Below are 18,143 nucleotides of genomic sequence, written 5' to 3'. Positions count from 1 at the left end.
AGTGGGAAAAGGAAAAATAATATCTACCTCTCCCCCTACCTCACTGGAAAGACCCACCTCTCCCCAGCTGAAATTTATGCATGAAAGGCTACATTCCTTCTGCTTTATGGGCTATAGCCCTGGGTGTCCAGAGGCTGGATGTGAAAGCTTGACAGAGTGGCATCGTGTGACACATGAATCTAGGACAGAAGTGTCCTGCATTTCCCTAGAGCATTTTTCTCCCATTTTCCTTCTGTGATTTCTGTGCTGGGAGAATCATTAGGTCTTGGGCTCTGAGCTCTTTCCTCTTACCAGGCCTGATAGGGACTTAAGTGGGAGGGAGAGTCAACATAAAGGTATTTCTCTCTTCCTTCTTGAAGGGGGTGTGTTCTGGGCTTGTCTGCCTACTGGGCAGCAACGTGCTGCAGGAATTGCTGGTGAATCAGTGGCCTCTACGCCTGCCGGCGAGCTCCTGTGGCTCAGATATTACAATTATCTTTCCAAACAGAACAAGAAGTGATTGAGCCATGGTTACACCAGAGGAAGGGCTCCCTGGGGCTGTGATGTGAAGAGAGGAATCACAGGTAAGCCCCAAAGCTGTGATTTGATTCCTTAGAATGTATCTTACTATCATCCTTACAACCTGTTAATCTGAGATGATTTTTCCCCTCCTCATGGGGAAAACTCTGATTTCAATATCCCATTTCCTAAAGAAGGGTAACTAAAGGAACAGAGAGTGGAAAAAACAATGAGCAGATACAACAGAGTTCAGCTTCTCGGTAATTGTATAAATCAAGATGTTTGGTGAGTCTCAGACTAGAGGTTTGCTGACTCAAAGCACAGCCTTCTCTCTGTCGATTGCAACACGGTAACCCCTATTCTTGGGGGTGTGCCTGGGAGATGGATTGACTGGAATAAAGAAGGCTCGGCCAAGGGTAATTTTTAAAAACGTCAATCTCGCGGCTTCCATGAATTAGTCATAGATTTCCCCTAGCCATCTCTTGAAATAAAAATATTCTTGGTAAGATCAAGTTTATTTTCACTTTAGGATGAAGTAGTTTAAGCTTTGACCTAATTGGTATATTTCCAGGAAGTGCTTCCCGATTTAACTCCTTCCGTAGACTCTAAAAAATCCACAAACTACCCTTTTAATCCTTTCCTCTGTTCCCTCCCCAAATATAAAGCGATACACTATATTTTCTGACAGTCCTTGAAAATTAGTCATTTTTCTTTTCCCTTTTCTTCTTTTTCATGAAGAATTAATTTATGCAAACCTGATATTCTATGTAATCTATCCAGGCCAGATACTAAATAATGAGAAATTGCCAAAGGAGGTATAGGAAGAAGATCAGGGTGGAGAAATGTGGAAAAATGATGACGTTGGCATTTCCATGGAGAAGTCCATTAAACTAAACCTGATAATAACACACATAGGCTGGAAATTACAGAGACAAGAGAAGTAACAAAAATAGATAAAAGTACATTCTATAATTTATCAGAGTATTAGCACAAGCCTTTTGTTATGTTCTTAATAAAACCACTATTAATTATTCAACCATAACCCAAATTTAAAAGGATTGTATGTTATATAGCCACATATAGTACTTTATTCAACCATTAACAAGTTACATAATCTTGAGCAAATTATTTAGCTTTTCTTATTCTGGTCACTTGATTTGCAAAATGATAGCCATGAACATGAAGTGTTAAAATGAGAGCCTGGGGCTTCCCTGGTGGCACAGTGGTTGAGAGTCTGCCTGCCGATGCAGGGGACGCGGGTTCGTGCCCCGGTCTGGGAAGATCCCACATGCCGTGGAGCGGCTGGGCCCGTGAGCCATGGCCGCTGAGCCTGCGTGTCCGGAGCCTGTGCTCCGCAACGGGAGAGGCCACAGTAGTGAGAGGTCCGCATACCGTAAAAAAAAAAAAAAAAAAAAAAATGAGAGCCTGCCTGTGTTGAGTCTTAGAAACTTGACTTTCAAACACTCCTATTCTGTGCATGACCATAAGTTGATGGAAATTGTTGCCAACAGGCCTCAAAGGTACATAAGTCTTGCTTCTCTAAAAAGACAGTGTATTTCTTTATTCCTTTTTAAAAGCAAGGACAGGGTTTCCATCACAGGGTTTATCTCTTGTGGTGCTGGGGATTAGGTGAGCATAATACTTTGGTATCCATGTGCCCTCTGGTGTCATTCATTCCACAATTAAAGGGATACAAATATCCTCCTAGGAAAAGTAAATGAACACATTCATTCAAACTAGGGTGTCAGTGACATTTTTTAGCACCTTGGCTGGGAGCAAGTGTGAACTGGAGGCAAGAGGGTACGGGGTACAGAAGGACATGAGCAGTGGCAGCAATGTGTCCCCAGGGTGAACGACCCAGAAAGTAGAGGGATGGCATCCCTAGGACAATGTCACTGAATTCACAGTTTTGCTTACGGCCGCTCCTTAAGAAACCACATTCTACCCAATCTAAACATATGTCTCCGCCGCTTTCAAAATAGTCTGCCTTGTTCTCTTTCTAAAGGTCTTTGGCAGGGAATATCCATAGCTACATAGAGTGTGTTTGAGCAAAGACATGCTCACAGGATGTCAAGGTCTCCGTAGTTCTGGACTGGATACACAGTCTTGATAGCTATGAAAATAATCTTAGAAACCTGGAGGGATGGTGCAAAAGATCTAGAACATCATCCTCTCTCCCATGCCCAGCTGGTTCTAGCCTTGCTGAATTCCACCACTGTAGCTACAGATAGCTAGAGCAAGCCACAGATAATCTCATCAAGGCTCCAGTTAAATGGCAGATTAACCACTGTGCCACCAGGGAAAACCTGGGCTCTGGCATGTTGAGGCCAAAAATCCATAAGAATTAATAAGTGTGAAAGTGCCCTGGCATTTCTTAGAATTATAGTAAATTTCCCATGCACAGTCAGTTGAATGAATAAAATGCAAAGAGGTGAACAGCCATGAGGTATGTAACCCTAAAATGTGCAAAATATAGTTAAATCTTGTTGATGAAGGTTATCTGGTCTTCATCATGTCTCTGGGTCCTCAGTGAGAATGTCAGTCTTTAATCCCCAGAGGCCCACAAACCATGGAAACTCTAGTGGGTTTTTTTTTTTTGTGGTTTTAAAGAAAGTCTTTTAAACTAAAGACTTTAAATAAAGTCTTGAAGATAATTTTTAAAAACCTGATCATAAGAATTCCTTTATTATTAGGGATAAGCAGGCATTTACTCTAAATTTGTAGTGTTAGGACAGCTTTGTCACAACAGAACAGATTCACACCTGCAAAGTTTTGGATAAAGAGGTTTTGTATTAAGCAGATTATATTTTCCATGACGACCTATCACACTTGTGTTTGTACGTTAGCCTAATTTTGCTTAAAGACATTCCTATGCTTAATCTCTTAAGAGAATCGGGCTAATTATTTCTAAGAAGAGAACGACATATTTCTTAGGCGTATAACACTCTTCTACATTGTCAGCCAAGTTGCCAATTAAGCAAGTCACTAGCAAAAGAAAAGACACAGATAGCATAGAATTTAAAAAATATTTAGGTTAGAATTTTATTATATGACTGTGCACCTTTAAAATTGATAAAGAATTTTACAGGTGGTCTTGATAAAGAATGGTTTAGTCAAGAAATGTAGTTAGCGTAACTGGTTATTCATTTGGAGGAAAATGAAAGTAAACTCCTATTTTATACCGAAACCTAAAATAACTCCAGAAGGACTGAGAATTTAAAAGTATATAACAAACAAATGAGCTAACTCACTGAAAGAAGTGTTAGAAGATAATATAGGAGGATATGTTTACCATCTTTTTTATAGAAAAAAAATTCTTAGCATGACCCCAGTTTAAAATCCACAATGGAAAGGGTTGACAGAGACATTCATTGATGAATGTCTTAAACTTTTGTGCCGAACAAGACAATGTAAAAAGTTAAAGACCAAAGACAAATGACGAGCACATATTTATAACACGAGTGACAAAGAGCTGATATCCATGCTATGATGAGCTCCTAGAAGCAGTTCTTAAGAAATAGGTGAACATTCCAATAGAAACACTTTGGACAATGACTTAAATAGTCAAGCCAGAAAAAAATATATATAAATGATCAATAAACATCTGAAAAAATGCTTAATTTTATTAATAATCAAAGGCATAAAAATTAAAGCAATTAGATAAATATTTGCCTATCAGTTTGGCAAATATTAAAAAGATGTTGGGGCCAGTGTGATGAAACGGGCATTTCTACACCTTACCAGGCACTGTAAATGGGTAAAAATTAGGAGGACCATTTGGCCATGTCTATCAAAACTCAAAATGTAATAACCTGGAATTAAAGATGCACAAGAAGGTTAACAGAAGGAACATTTGAGGCAGATTATAGGAGTTTAAGTAACAAATTTGCCATGATAATGTGTTAGATTTTCGTCTGTACGTAACGTGAAGCCCAGAGGTTTTTGAGTGTGGATTGGCATGATATTTGCAGGATAGGTAGAATGCCAGGCAACTGGCTTTATTTCTAGAAAAATCATTTGGGGAATATGACTGGAAAATGTGCTTTTACTTATTAGGAAATTATGATGAAAACACTGTTAATATGCTTAGGGAAGCTTAAAGAATGAGTGTTTTTTGGTAGATTTGAAACAATTGAGGTTTATCAGTGTGAGCACTGAATGAAAAGTCAGATATTGTTTTACTCTTATTTAAAAATAGATCACGCAAGAACAGTTTGTAACATCTTTAATCTGACATTTCACCCATGAAGATCCCACAAAGCCTGTTCTGTAGGTTCTTTCCAGTAGGCCTGATGAATTGTGTTTTCTCCCTTGAAGAGCTGAGTTTCCTTGGACACTGGTGACACTCACATTGTTAGGAGGATAGCTTTGAAACATATATTCTTCTTTTTCCTGAATAAAGAAAGCTTAACTGTCAGGAACTCAGTTGGGGATCATGTTAATAATCATGACTAGGGCTTCCCTGGTGGCACAGTGGTTGAGAGTCCGCCTGCCAATGCAGGGGACACGGGTTCGTGCCCCGGTCTGGGAGGATCCCACATGCCGCGGAGCGGCTGGGCCCACGAGCCATGGCCGCTGAGCCTGCGCGTCCAGAGCCTGTGCTCCGCAACGGGGGAGAGGCCACAACAGTGAGAGGCCCGCGTACCGTAAAAAAAAAAAAAAAAAAATCATGACTCTATTAAAATCATGGCCCAAGCAACAAAACGAACTGGGCCCAGAGTCCAAGAGAAATAACAGGTTCTTTGGGGAGAGAAACTGAAGGAAATAGTCAATACATTCTTTTTATTTAGAATTTAGGTTTACCCTTCTCATTTTACACAAGTGTAAAACCAAAATAATTCCCACTTAATTGCCAAAATAATCAAAGCATTACGTATGAAAGCATTTTGTAAATTAGAAAGAATTGTCCTATTTCTTCTTATGTAAATATCCCCGCCCTTGAGTGCGGTTCTGGTACTTTTTTCAAGCAAAAAGTCCAAGAGGAAGGTCAAATTCTCTGGGCTTTACTGATTGTCAGTAAGCAAATTCGAGTGGGGAAGATGGGAAACAATGACCTGGGGATTCCAGGAAGGCTGAGTCCCCAGTTGCTAAGCTGAAGTCTTGGCGGAAGAAAGAGCTTGGCACCTTTTCTGGAATGCCATTAATCATGCTTTAAGGGCTTGGTGGTAACTTGTGTTCAACTGAACCATGAGTGACAGGAGCAAATCCTCAGTTACAGGGGGTTGGAATAGAGCCAACCCTTGAGGCTGGCAGTCAGGCTTTTTACAACAGAATTGAGCTAGACTTGTCTGTGAGTGATAAACTCAACCAATACACCCAAAGCAGTATTGGGTGATGAGCTAAGAACGACAAGCCATTCTGTATCTCTTCTAAGAAACAAAGCAGAGATAAATGAATTAAAAAAAACTAGAATCCGGGCTTCCCTGGTGGCGCAGTGGTTGAGAGTCTGCCTGCCGATGCAGGACACACGGGTTCGTGCCCTGATCCGGGAAGATCCCACATGCCGCGAAGCAGCTGGGCCCGTGAGCCATGGCTGCTGAGCCTGTGCGTCCGGGGCCTGTGCTCCGCGATGGGAGAGGCCACAACAGTGAGAGGCCCTCGTACAGCAAAAACAAAAACAAAAACAAAAAAACCAAACCAGAATCCTTGTGATGAGGGAGCAGACAGCTGAGCTAGGCTGACAGCACCAGCAACAGGAGAAATGCTCTCTAGCTGAAGTTCCCATTCGTGGCAATGGACAGAAGGCCTCGTCAAACACGTATCTCAATTTTTGGATGGAAAAGAATCAGATAAGAGGCATGGTCACAAACTGGACTCTGAAAGAAGATCCGTTCAATGAAACATCAGAGAGTTTAAATAGGGACCTTGGAACAGAGAGACCCCAGCAACCCAGCAGTTGTTTTCAAAAGTAGGTCTGATCATGGCTCTTGGAGTTTCCCCAAGTGGGTGGCATGAACACCCTGCCTGGGAAATTGGAGGTGCTCAATACACAAGGCTCTCGATACACAAATGATTGGACAAATCAAAGTTTAGCAGATTGGTAAAGTGTCGCAAGGAAAGGCACAACTTAGCTAAGTAATTCCTTTTGTCTCTTCCAGCCTTATAACTCCGTAGTTCTTCAAAAACCTACCGCTATTCTCAACAAAAGGGCTTAATTCTTATCAGGTTCTCAGCCCAGCTCAAAAGATGCTCAGGAATGGTAATAACCAGTTTGAGAAGGACACAGGAGCAGAGTCCAGTGAAAACAACTTAATCTTTCTGGACTCAGGTTTGATGACTGACAGACACTAATGAAAAGAACAATTACATATACAACTAGAAACTGGGAAATGGGCACATAATAATGGAATCTGAATGTGAACAGATCTGAGTGCACCCTATTTTCTTGCTTGCTTTATAGAAAAGGAAACTGAGTCCAGCAAGTTTTCTTTTTAACTTTCATAAATTCTAGCAGATAAGGGACAATGCTGAAGTTAGGGTCTAATTCATCTAGGTCTTTCCCCACTAAGTTTATTCAACATGAACACACTAAAAACATGCTGAAATATAAAATATGTGTTTAAAATTTTACTGGGAACACATGTTTATACAGACACTCACTGAACTTTTTTTTTTTTTTTTTTTTTTTTTTTTGCGGTACACGGGCCTCTCACTGCTGTGGCCTCTCCCGTTGCTAAGCACAGGCTCCGGACACGCAGGTTCAGCGGCCGTGGCTCACGGGCCCAGCTGCTCCACGGCATGTGGGATCTTCCCGGACCGGGGCACGAACCCGTGTCCCCTGCATCGGCAGGCGGACTTCCAACCACTGTGCCACCAGGGAAGCCCCCTCACTGAACTTTTAAATAACTTTATAGTCCTTCCAAAAGAAGTTGGTCTAGCTCATAAAAATTACCAGGCCACCAAACATTTTTCCATATATGACATTGGTTATCTTTTCTGTCTCCCACCTATATTCCCACCTGTCTTTACCATATCTACCTACTGAAAGGAATGCAAAGAAACTCTTCTTAAAGGCAAATGGCCCAAGGACTCCTATACAAAGGCAGATCCCAATGAAAATGTGACCCAAAACTTATAAAATAAGACCAAGATTTTAAAGGTCCTCTGCCTATTAATCAGTTCTATTTGAATCCTGATTTCTTTCAGATCCCAGCTGGAGATCTGTTCTTTCCGTGTGTGTGTGTGTGTGTGTGTGTGTGTTATGCATGTGTGCACATGTGAGTCCAAGGCAGAGAGGAGGGTGACAGTTCTACTGGGAATTCTTCTATTTATAGAGGAAGAAACATAATCCCATAAATATTGATGCCAGGAAAACAGCCCAAGAGTTTAACTCTGCCTAAGAATAGAATGTTGCTAAAAATGCTGGAAAATGTATGTGAGAGCAGTGCCAGTTAAGCACCACCGTTGATAAGGAGACAGCTGTTGATATAAATACATGATATTTGGATCCATAAATACATAACTGGAAGACTGAGGAGACAATGGGCAGCTGTCTCCAGAGGCGTAATAGCAAATTCTAATGATTGTTCTCTAAAAACTGAAGGACAGGGATTATCAGGAATGAATTCACTTGAATGAATTCAAGGAAGTGAGGGGAGTCCCACCACGGCCAAGCCTTCCCATGGATGCCAGGGCCTCCCATGGACGCCGGGGCCAACACAGCTGTAGGTCAGGCATTGCTGGCCCCCAGCTGCACAGAGAGACGTGTGTTGTAAACAAGCACACACACTCTGATGACAAAAACAGCTTCTCATCTATGGCAAGGGAACATGGATTCTGCGAATTTTTTTTTAAAATAATCAAGACCCTTCCAGCTTAGAAGGGACGTGCTGAAAATACCACGGGGTTTGCCTCTAGTGAAGGTAAAGTTAAGTTGGATTTCAGATTACACCTCCTCAACACACACACACACACACACACACATACACACACACAATATTTCTTGACCCTCTTTAGAGTCAGATAACTGAGTTACTGTAAAAATGTATTTTTACTACCTCCAAGCTGGGATCCCTGCATTTATACAATGCTAGCCATCAACCCAGGAGCACCTTTTATTTGATCAGTTAATTTGACTCAGATTGAAGTCAAATTCTGACACAATCCAACAAGTAACTACAAAAACTGGTGGTGAGCTTGAAATGCTAGTCGTACTAATATTAGCAGCTATCAATCATTGAGGCTCACCACCTGTCTGGCATTGTTCTGAATCCTCTATATTCAATTACTCATTCAATTCTCCGAAGAACCTCTGAATTAGATACAACTTTCCCCATCTTATAGATGAGCAAACCGAGGCGTAGAAAGCCTAAAAAAAGGTCCAAAGGTGTCCGGTTGATAAACACCAGGACCTGAAGCCTTTGCAGGCTAGCCACAGACCTGTTTTGAACCATGCACCTGGAGATAACGATTTTCCTCCTTTTGATTAGTTGTCAAATACAGCCCAGTTAAATTTGAATTTCAGAAAAACAGCTGTAATTCTGGACAATGAATAGTGTCCCAAATATTGTGTGGCACATAATTACACTAAAAAATTATTTGTTATTTATCTGAAAGTCAATCTTCCAACCCTACCCCAGAGGGAGCTGAGTGCACCAAGGAAGAAAAGAAAACATTTTGATAAATTTGACGTTTGGTCCCAAACCCCAAAGGAGAATTCAAATCTCAGTACTAGCCTCAGGGCAGAACTCTTTTTCCCTCTCCTAGAAGCAGTCTAGAATAACAGCTCTCAAAGCTGTCTGGGGGTCAGCCTCACTTGGGAAGCTTTAGTAATGCACATGGCTGTGCCTGATCTGCATGAGATTTAGTAGGCTTACTGTGGGATAGGGGCACCATTATTTTCAAATGAGTCCCTAAGTGTTTCCTTGTCTCCTTCCCAGTTCCTCCCCCTTTTTCATAGTCCAGCTATTCATGACTGGCCTATAGACCAGTGACTGGGAATCACTGGTCTGAAACCCTGATTTTAAGTTCCAGTTTACCATTTCTAGCCAGTCCAAGGAGACAGCCCAGGCTCCACCCTCCAGTGTGGGAAGAAGAGAGAATTAACAGGCTGAGAGGATGAGAGAGTTTCCTCACAATGCTTGGAGCTGACACCCAGGCCTCCTCACGTTGGGTTTGCAGCCTCAGGCCTGAATGCTACATGCGAGAAAGAGATTTTTTCAAAGAGAGAGAGATGGAGAGAAAGAGCCATATGAGGGCCAGGCCTCCCGTTTGGAAGCAGGCCCTGGCACAAGAGAGAGGGTAGATCATGTTAAAAATTGTCCCTGGAAGTGGAGGAAAATGGGAAAGGGGCTGGAAAGAGCACAAGCTCTGTCTGCAATGTGGCTGCACTCCAGGAGGGTACTGGGAAAAAAATTTAGCAGGATGTGGCAATTGACCAATAAATAAACAAATAACATATATAAATAAAAACAGAAAATATCCAAAGGGCACAGAAAAAGAAGTTCTATTTCACAAAACTGCTCAGCTATTTTACATATATATAAAATTTTCATTATATGTGAGTGTATATATATATATACATAATACAGATAATATGTACACATTTTATCATGTGTGTATCTATATCCTCATGTTATAAAATATGTTTCTTTCTATGGGGTCAAAAATATTTGAAAAACACTACTCCAGAGACAAATATCCATCACTTTTGGAAAGCAGAAAGCACAGACCAGAGCGAATAGGACTCAGAGCAGGTTTTGGGAAGCAAGATGGGGAAGAATGATCTGGAGACTGGACAGCTGCCCCGAGAAAGTTAAAGCAGTCGATTTAGGGGGAGTCTTGGCAGGCAGGTGGATGGGAGCACGTGAGGACCATTCACTAAGGGGAGAAGGTAAGTACAAAACGGGTATGTGTCTCATGGTTTATTTTTCATGCTGCCCTAGAAAGCCCTAGAAAGAATCTCTGCTGACATGTAGGCCACATCTGTGGGAGTCGTTACCCTGTCTCTAATGCCTTTTCTCTTTTCTTTTTTTTAATCAATATTTTTTAAAATTGAAGTATAGTTGATTTACAATGTTGTATTAATTTCTGCTGTATAGCAAAGTGATTCAGTTATATGTATATATACATTCTTTTTTAAAATATTCTTTTCCATTATGGTTTATCCCAGGACGTTCAATACAGTCCCCTGTGCTATACAGTAGGACCTTGTTGTTTGTCCATTCTATATATAAAAGCTTACATCTGCTAATCCCCACCTCTCACTCCATCCTTCCCCACCTGTTCTCTTTTCTTGTAGGTCAGAGAGCAAAGCCTGAGGCCGCACTTTTGGGATGGCAGGGCGTGTATGAAGTGTAAAGTGCACCCAGGAAGCAAGGTAAGGGCTGGAGAACCAACCCTGGGCTTCTGTGCTGCTGACCCCAGGCACTTATTCCAATGGTGGGTTATTGAGCTTGGGAATCATAACTCTTCATCTTTTCCTATGGAGATGTAAAGAGAAAGGGAATTTTATGACCATGACTATGGACTTTTGTCTAAGTTATTCTAAATTATTTTGTCTAAATTATTTTGTCTAAATTATTCTGAACTTGAGGACAATTTGTTGCTAACCACATCAGCTCTGAAGAAGGCCACAGGGAAGTATTCCTTCCTGTTCTGTCAATACTGGCCAATAAAACATTTTAAAAAATTTTGTTAACAAAACCCCACACAACATAAAACGTACCATCTTAGCCATTTTTAAGTGTAAAGTTCAGCAGTGTTAAATATATTCACACCGTTGTGCCACAGATTTCTAGAACTTTTCCTTTTGGCAAAATTGAAACTCTATACCCACTGAATAACAACTCACCTCTAACCCCTCCTCCCAGCCCCTGGCAACCGCTTTCTTCTGTCTATTTCTATGAGTCTGACGTCTTTAGATCCTCATATAAGTGGAATCATATAGTCCTTGCCATTTTGTGATTGGCTTATGTCATCTAACATAATGCCCTTAAGGTTCATCCATGTTCATAGCATGTGACAGAATTTTTTTTCTTTTTAAAGGCTGAATAATGTTCCATACCCAATAAAACTTTTGGCAATGATGGAAGTGTTCTGTGTCTACACTGCCTAACATGGTAACCACTAGCCACACGTGGTTATTGAGCACTTGAAATGTGGCTAGTATGACTGAGAAATTGTTTTTCATTTCATTTTATTCTAATTAAAATTAAAATTATTCTAATTAAAATTAGACTGTCACATGTGGCTAGTGGCTACTACATTGGACAGAACAGTTCTAACTCGTGATTTTTTTCATTGCCACCAAATAACCTGTGTGTAAATGATTAAATCTTGTGACCATGACTATGGGCTGAGTGTTGTCTAAATTATTCTAAGATACCCATGAACTTGAGCACAGTTGGTTGCTAATTACATGAACTATGAAGAAGGAAAGTTGCTGGATTGGTTCACTATTATTTTTATGCTGAAATACTCAGAGTCTATCTTTATATTAATGGTTCTAGGGTCCTTGGTTATTTGAATGCTTGTCTTTACTGAGATGAAAAGAAAACCTCAGTGAAATATAAAAGGCTGGATGTTAAATGCACCCAGCTACAAAGTTAAGCAAGCCATGATTTTAAAATAGCCTGTGTTGAGTCAAATGTGATCAGTTAGATCAAACTTAAACTTAGAAGAGAGTTCTGGAGAAATTTTCCAGTAGGTTTGCAAAGAGAAAAATTCACTAGCTCTGCAGTGGGAGTGGAAGTGATGTCTCCAGTGGAAAAAAATAACCAAATGCTCAGGGCTTCTGATGAGCCCAGCTAGGCTTTACCCCTGTGTGCATTTAAAATTTTTGGCTTGAATGACTTGTTTTTGTGCCTCAGCCTTGCATGGCGCACACGTCTAGTCACAGACTGTGACTCCAGCTGTTCTTGTCCTGTCCAGAAGCAGGAGGGGCCAGGGGAAGATGAGAGTTCCTACGCTCGGGCTCTTCTCCTTCTTCATGATCACCAAGGGCTGGAATGGCTTCCTGGGGGTGAGTTTGTGTACATCCTGTTTTCTTCTCTACCACTTCCCCTCTGTCCTTCTGGCACTTTGAGCGTCAGTCACTCTCTAGGCAACTGCAATGACAAAATTTCATAGACTTGGCATCAGAAGTGGTGGGTTCTTGTCTCAACATTACCAGCATTAGCTGTGTGGCCTTGGGTGAGTCATTTCATCTCTTGGAGCTTAGATGACCTGACTGCAAAAACCAGGATCTTGGACTAAGCCATACTGGAGATCTTTTCTAACTCAGCACATCCTCTCCTATGGCCTCTTTGATGGAGAAAAAGCATATAGATCGACATTAGCAGTCCTTGGCCTCTTTCCTACCTATACTCACTTTCTTTTTTTTTTCCAATAACCTTTTTTTTTAATTGAAGTAATAATTTACATATTTTAGTTTAGTTTACATAGTTAATTTACAATGTTGTGTTAGCTTCAGGTGTACAGCAAAGTGATTCAGTTGTACATATATATATGTATACATATACATATTCTTTTTCAGATTCCTTTCCATTATAGGTTATTATAAGACTTTGAGTATAGTTCCCTGTGCTATACAGTAGGTCCTTATTGTTTATCTGTTTTATACATAGTAGTGTGTATCTGTTAATCCCAAACTCCTAATTTATACCTCCCCCCCGCCCCTGTCCCCTCTGGTGACCATAAGTCTGTTCTCTAAGTCTGTGAGTCTGTCTCTGTTTTGTAAGTAAGTTTGTTTGTATCATTGTTTTAGATTCCCCATATAAGTGATATCATATGATATTTGTCCTTCTCTTTCTGACACACTTCCCTTAGTATGATAATCTCTAGGTCCATCCATGTTGCTGCAAATGGCATTATTTCATTCTTTTATATGCCTGAGTAATATTCCACATCTATGCCACGTCTTCTTTATCCATTCATCTGTCAATGGACACTTAGGTAGTTTCCATGTCTTGGCTATTGTAAATAGTGCTGCTGTGAACATTGGGGTGTATGTATCTTTTCAGATTAGAGTTTTCTCTGGATATATGCCCAGGAGTGGGATTGCAGGATCATATGGCAACATTATTTTTAGTTTTTTTAAGGAACCTCCATACTGCTCTCCATAGTGGCTGCACCAATTTACATTCCCACCAACAGTGTAGGAGGGTTCCTTTTTCTCCACACTCTACTCACTTTCTTGATGCTTTCATCTGGGGTCATGGTTTTACTGTTCTCTGCATGCCAATGACTCCAAAATCTGTGTCTCCTTCTCACACCTGTCCCCCAAACGCCACACTCACCTATCTACTACCTACTTGGTATCTCCAGTTGGGTGCCAATATCCCCTCAACTTAGTATGTCCAAAATTAAACTCTCGTTTTTTTCTCACCAAACCTGCTTCTCCTTGCCCATCTCAGCAAGTGGTATCACTGTCTCTCCAGCTGCTTAGGCAGAAAACTTATTATTACGCTTGACACTTCTCATAATCCATGTCTAAACCATTAGATCTTTTTTTCTGGTTTTCTCTTTAAAATATATCCAGACTCCAAACACTTCTCACCAACTCCATGGCTACCATCCTGATCCACACCTTCATCATCTCTCGCCTATATTACTTCGATAGCTCCTGAAACGCTCTCATTGCTTCGGTGCTTGTCTATTCCCAAAACGGCCGCAGGATTGAGCCTTCTAAAAAGTGGAGCAGAACACATCTTTCCTCTGTTCAGAACTCTCCAGCGGGCTCCCATCCCACTCAAGCAAAAGCTAAGCCCTTGCCACAGCCCAGAAGGATCTCCAGGATCTGCCTCCCCAGAGCTACTCTCTGACGTCACTTCCTGCCCCGCCTCCCCGACTCCACTTAGCTACTCTGGCCTTCACGTGCCAGGCATATTCTTATCCCAGGGCCTTTGCACCTGTTCTTCCCTCCTCCTGGGAAGTTCTTTCTCAGGGATCCTCACTTTCCTTCTTCCTTCAGGTTTGTGCTCAAAAGGTGCCTCAGCGATGTCCTTTTCTGCCCCCCTCCCCCACCATCCCTGGCTTGCGTTTTAGATCCATGATTTCAGTTTATCTGGGAAATCCAACAAGGCCTTATGAAATACAATATGACCAAGTCTTGCTGTAATTCTTCTTTCTTTTTTTTTTTCCTCTTAACAGAGTGATGATGGCATCAAAACAAAGCAAGAACTCATTTTGAATAAGAAAAAGCCTCTAGGTGAGACTCCCTCAGATAGCATGGTACAGCACACACGGGAGCCCAGAGAGCAGGGCTCAAATCCCAGGAGTGCTTCTGATGGGTTTTATGATCTGTGGCACATCGTTAAATACCTCAAATCTGTAAAACGATAATTATAGTAATTCCTTGTGAGGATGAAATAATATAATAAAGGCATAGTATCCTGTCCCATAACCAGCCAGTAGCTGCTCCATACTCTTCCTTTCCTTCTTCATCTTGATCCCAATAATGTAATGAATGGCACAGACTTCAGTCTAGGAATGAGTTGTGGTCTGAAATTTGATTTGCGGGTCTGATGTTTCAAGCCTGGGTCAGTCCTCAAAAGCCTTTTTACAGTGCCATGAATCTGCCATCCAACAATGTGCTAATAGGGCCATAAACCTTACCACATTGTAGCAAAGCTACAATTCTTTGGGAAAATGAAACCAGAACTTCAACTTGGAATGCCATGGAAAGGTAAAAGCACAAGTACACATTGAACTGTTACCAGTGCCAGGCACTATTCTAAGTGTGTTCGATGTATTAAATCCTCACAGAGATCCTGAGTTAGGTACAATCGCCATCTTTATTTTACAGATAGTGAAACTGACAAGGCCGGTGGGTAGGTGGGGCAGGATTCAACGCCCAGTCAGTCTGGCTCCAGGACCAGAGCCATTAATCTTTCCCCCCTTCCCCACCTATTACCTGCTTGGGCCACGGGAGTGGATATCCCCTTAGCTTACATCCCTTGGAGTAATTCCCAAGGTCGGGACAGAGTTTCCGGCCTTAAGGAGATGCGGGGAAGGGTGAGTTGGTGGCAACTACAGCAGGCAGGGGTCTCCTGTAAATGTCCTGGGACATGCTGCAGCTTCTGGATTTCCTTCTGAGAAGCCTAGGGATTGATGCAGCTGCTTTTCTTCCCTATAAATCTCCCAGCTCCTCCGGACCCTTAAGAAATGGGACAGTCTCATAGAAGCTCCCCATCTCACCTGTGCCTGTAGAAAGCATGGTCCCGTCCTGAGAGATCTAAGGGATTCTAAGAGGTTTCACTGCCGATGATAACAAAATGAGACCCAGAAAAAAGGATATTCACCTTTTGCCTCTTTTTCTCTGAGGCCCTTCACATTCTTAACCTGGGGTCCACAGAGGACCTTGGGAGGACCTTGAGACCCCATGGAACTTCATACAGAGTTTCATGTGAATGTGCCTAAGTGAATTCTGGGTGGGATTCCTCTTCTCTCCCAGACCAAAACACCTAATGGTCTCTTCTTAGGGAAACAAAAGGTACTTCTCAGAAACGATAAGGTGGAGGTGAGGATGCATCAAGGCTCAAGTAAGGTTTGGTTTGGTTTTACTCGTGCATTTCATCTCAGTATCAAGTTCAGCGAATTAGTGGAACATTTGTACAGGAGAAGGAAGGGCTCTTTGGAGAGGAAAGAGGGGACTGGGGGTTTTATATCAGAGATACGTTCAGGAGACCAGAGCTGGGGGAGGAGGAGGGGAGAGTGACCAGGACTTTCTCACCTCTTCTCCCTTCAGTCTTGACCCTGAAACTTGACTCTGGATGTGACCTGAGAAGTATGTAAAGTCAGCAGGGCGATGCTCGGGTGGGTCAGAGAGCACAGAGCAGCTGGCCTGGCAGAAGTCAGAGGAGAGAGGTGTCTTAGGCACCTGTGGACCATCTGATGCTTTGCTCGGGATGCTCATTTTTAGTCCATGTCTGGATGAATGGAAGTGACCAAGCCATGTCCCTGACCCTCAGGCTGAATCTGACAAGTGCTCTGAGGCCACTTGCTCTGCAATATCTCCCTCCCAGCCTGAGAAAAGAAGCCTTTGACTGTCTCTCTTTCTCTCTAGGTCCAATCCAGGAGTACGAGCTGCTGCTTCAGGTAGCCTATCGAGATTCCAAGGAGAAAAGAGATGTGAAGAACTTTCTGAAGCTTTTGGAGCCTTACCCTTTTTTTCTACCTGGGTCGGTGAAGATTATCAGAGCAAAGGCCACCACGTGTGAGTCAGTCTCTGGTAACTGGGAGTGGAAATGGGGAAGGTGGTGTGTGAGTCAGGAGAGGTTAGGTTATGCTGGGGAATCAATCATCCCCCCAATATCTGTGGCTGAAAAGAATAAATGCTTGTAAAAAATATCTGGCCAACAACACTAATGACCACCACAATGGGGTTAAGAGAAGTTAAATGATTTATCTAAAGTAAGGGTTCTCAGAGTGTGGTACCCAGACCGATAGTAGCAGCAGCATCAGGAAACTTAAAAGAAATGCAGATTCCTGGCTCCATTCCAGACTTACTGAATCATAAACTTTGGGATGAGACCCCTCCCCAAAGAGTCTGATGCATGATCAAGTTTGAGAACCATTTACTGCACACCATTGTGCATATTTTCACAACCGTATGTGGTGACTTTGCCCCATTTTTTTTTTTTTTTTTGGTCTACTGAAAAGGAAAGGTTTCTTAGTGGGAGTTTTAGGTCCAATACAAGCATACAGGATTGCTTAATAAAATTTTTCATCATGACTCTCACCATAAAGGTCTCTCTGCCTTTGCCATATTGCTAACAGGGACTTTGGGGGAGTGATGCTAGGTGGATGGGAGCCTCCGATAAGACAGTGGACAAATACCATCTGGAACCCTTTAAATAACTCTCATATTTAACTCTCGACATATCCTCTTCTGCTTCTTTCTCCATGTAAGTGGTACCGACTGGGCACACATCCTTCTTTTAGATGCTAGCCCCAGACATTTGATTGTTATGTTAGCTGGGTTTCTGATCCAATCTCAGTATCTATTGAGTGGGACGTTTCCTTAACCTTAAACATACTTGTTTCCATCTTGTTTTCATCCTTATAGCTTTTGGAGAGAAATATCTCTAGCTTTTGGTTCAGATTCTATATCAGAACCAAAGGTGAGAACTCAGCCATAGCCAATTTATTAACCAGGTCCCGTGAGACCAAGCTCTGTTTCTTGTGCAGACTGTGGCATCCAGAACAGGGTCTTGCGCTGTGCCTGTGACGACGGCTACTCCTGGTTTTCTCCCTCATGCCTTGATCCCCAGAAATGCTACCTTCACACGGAGGGATCTCTCCAGAGCTGTGATTGTCATCTCAACAACCTCACCCAGAGTGTCCATTTCTGTGAGAGAACAAGTAAGTGTGTAAGGATACCAAGAGGGGAGCTGGGGCCCCTCCTACCTCCACATGTGACAGAGAGAGAAGGACCACTTGGTCTGTGCCCCAATGTTTCTCTCTGCCTCCCAGAGAAGAGCCAGTGTTTACAGGGAGTTGGAAGGGCAATGATGACGTACCCTGCTAGGCTTGGCTGGACACAGCGAGAGCTTCGTAAGTGCAGAAAATTCAGAAACGTGAGCTGATGTTTGGGCGCCAGTTCAACCTGGAGGTACATCCAGCTCACCTCGACAATTCTACGATTCTTCTGAGACTTAGGGAGATTCCCTGAAATTCCAAGTAGGGGAACAGCTTGACTAAAT

General features: G+C 42.2%; 1 protein-coding gene across 3 annotated transcripts in view; it reads left to right on the top strand.

Moving 5' to 3' along the window:
- Nucleotides 1-436: 436 nt before the first annotated feature.
- Nucleotides 437-18,143, top strand: part of ADGRF1 (adhesion G protein-coupled receptor F1) — a 36,073-nt gene continuing 18,366 nt past the window's right edge. Inside the window, exons 1-6 of one of the 3 annotated variants that reach the window (XM_082638832.1) lie at nt 437-563; nt 10,739-10,816; nt 12,370-12,460; nt 14,590-14,647; nt 16,505-16,654; nt 17,629-17,802. In XM_082638832.1, coding sequence (XP_082494958.1) covers nt 12,392-12,460; nt 14,590-14,647; nt 16,505-16,654; nt 17,629-17,802 — 451 coding nt within the window. In that variant the 5' untranslated portion in view covers nt 437-563; nt 10,739-10,816; nt 12,370-12,391. Of the gene's footprint in view, nt 564-10,738; nt 10,817-12,308; nt 12,461-14,589; nt 14,648-16,504; nt 16,655-17,628; nt 17,803-18,143 lie in introns of those variants that run through there. The other 2 variants (XM_082638834.1, XM_082638833.1) reach the window with 2 other exon arrangements.

This window comes from Mesoplodon mirus (assembly GCF_964341445.2).
Source record: "Mesoplodon mirus genome assembly, chromosome: 12".
NCBI classification, from domain to species: domain Eukaryota; kingdom Metazoa; phylum Chordata; class Mammalia; order Artiodactyla; family Ziphiidae; genus Mesoplodon; species Mesoplodon mirus.
This window is presented reverse-complemented; position numbering and strand designations above follow the sequence as displayed.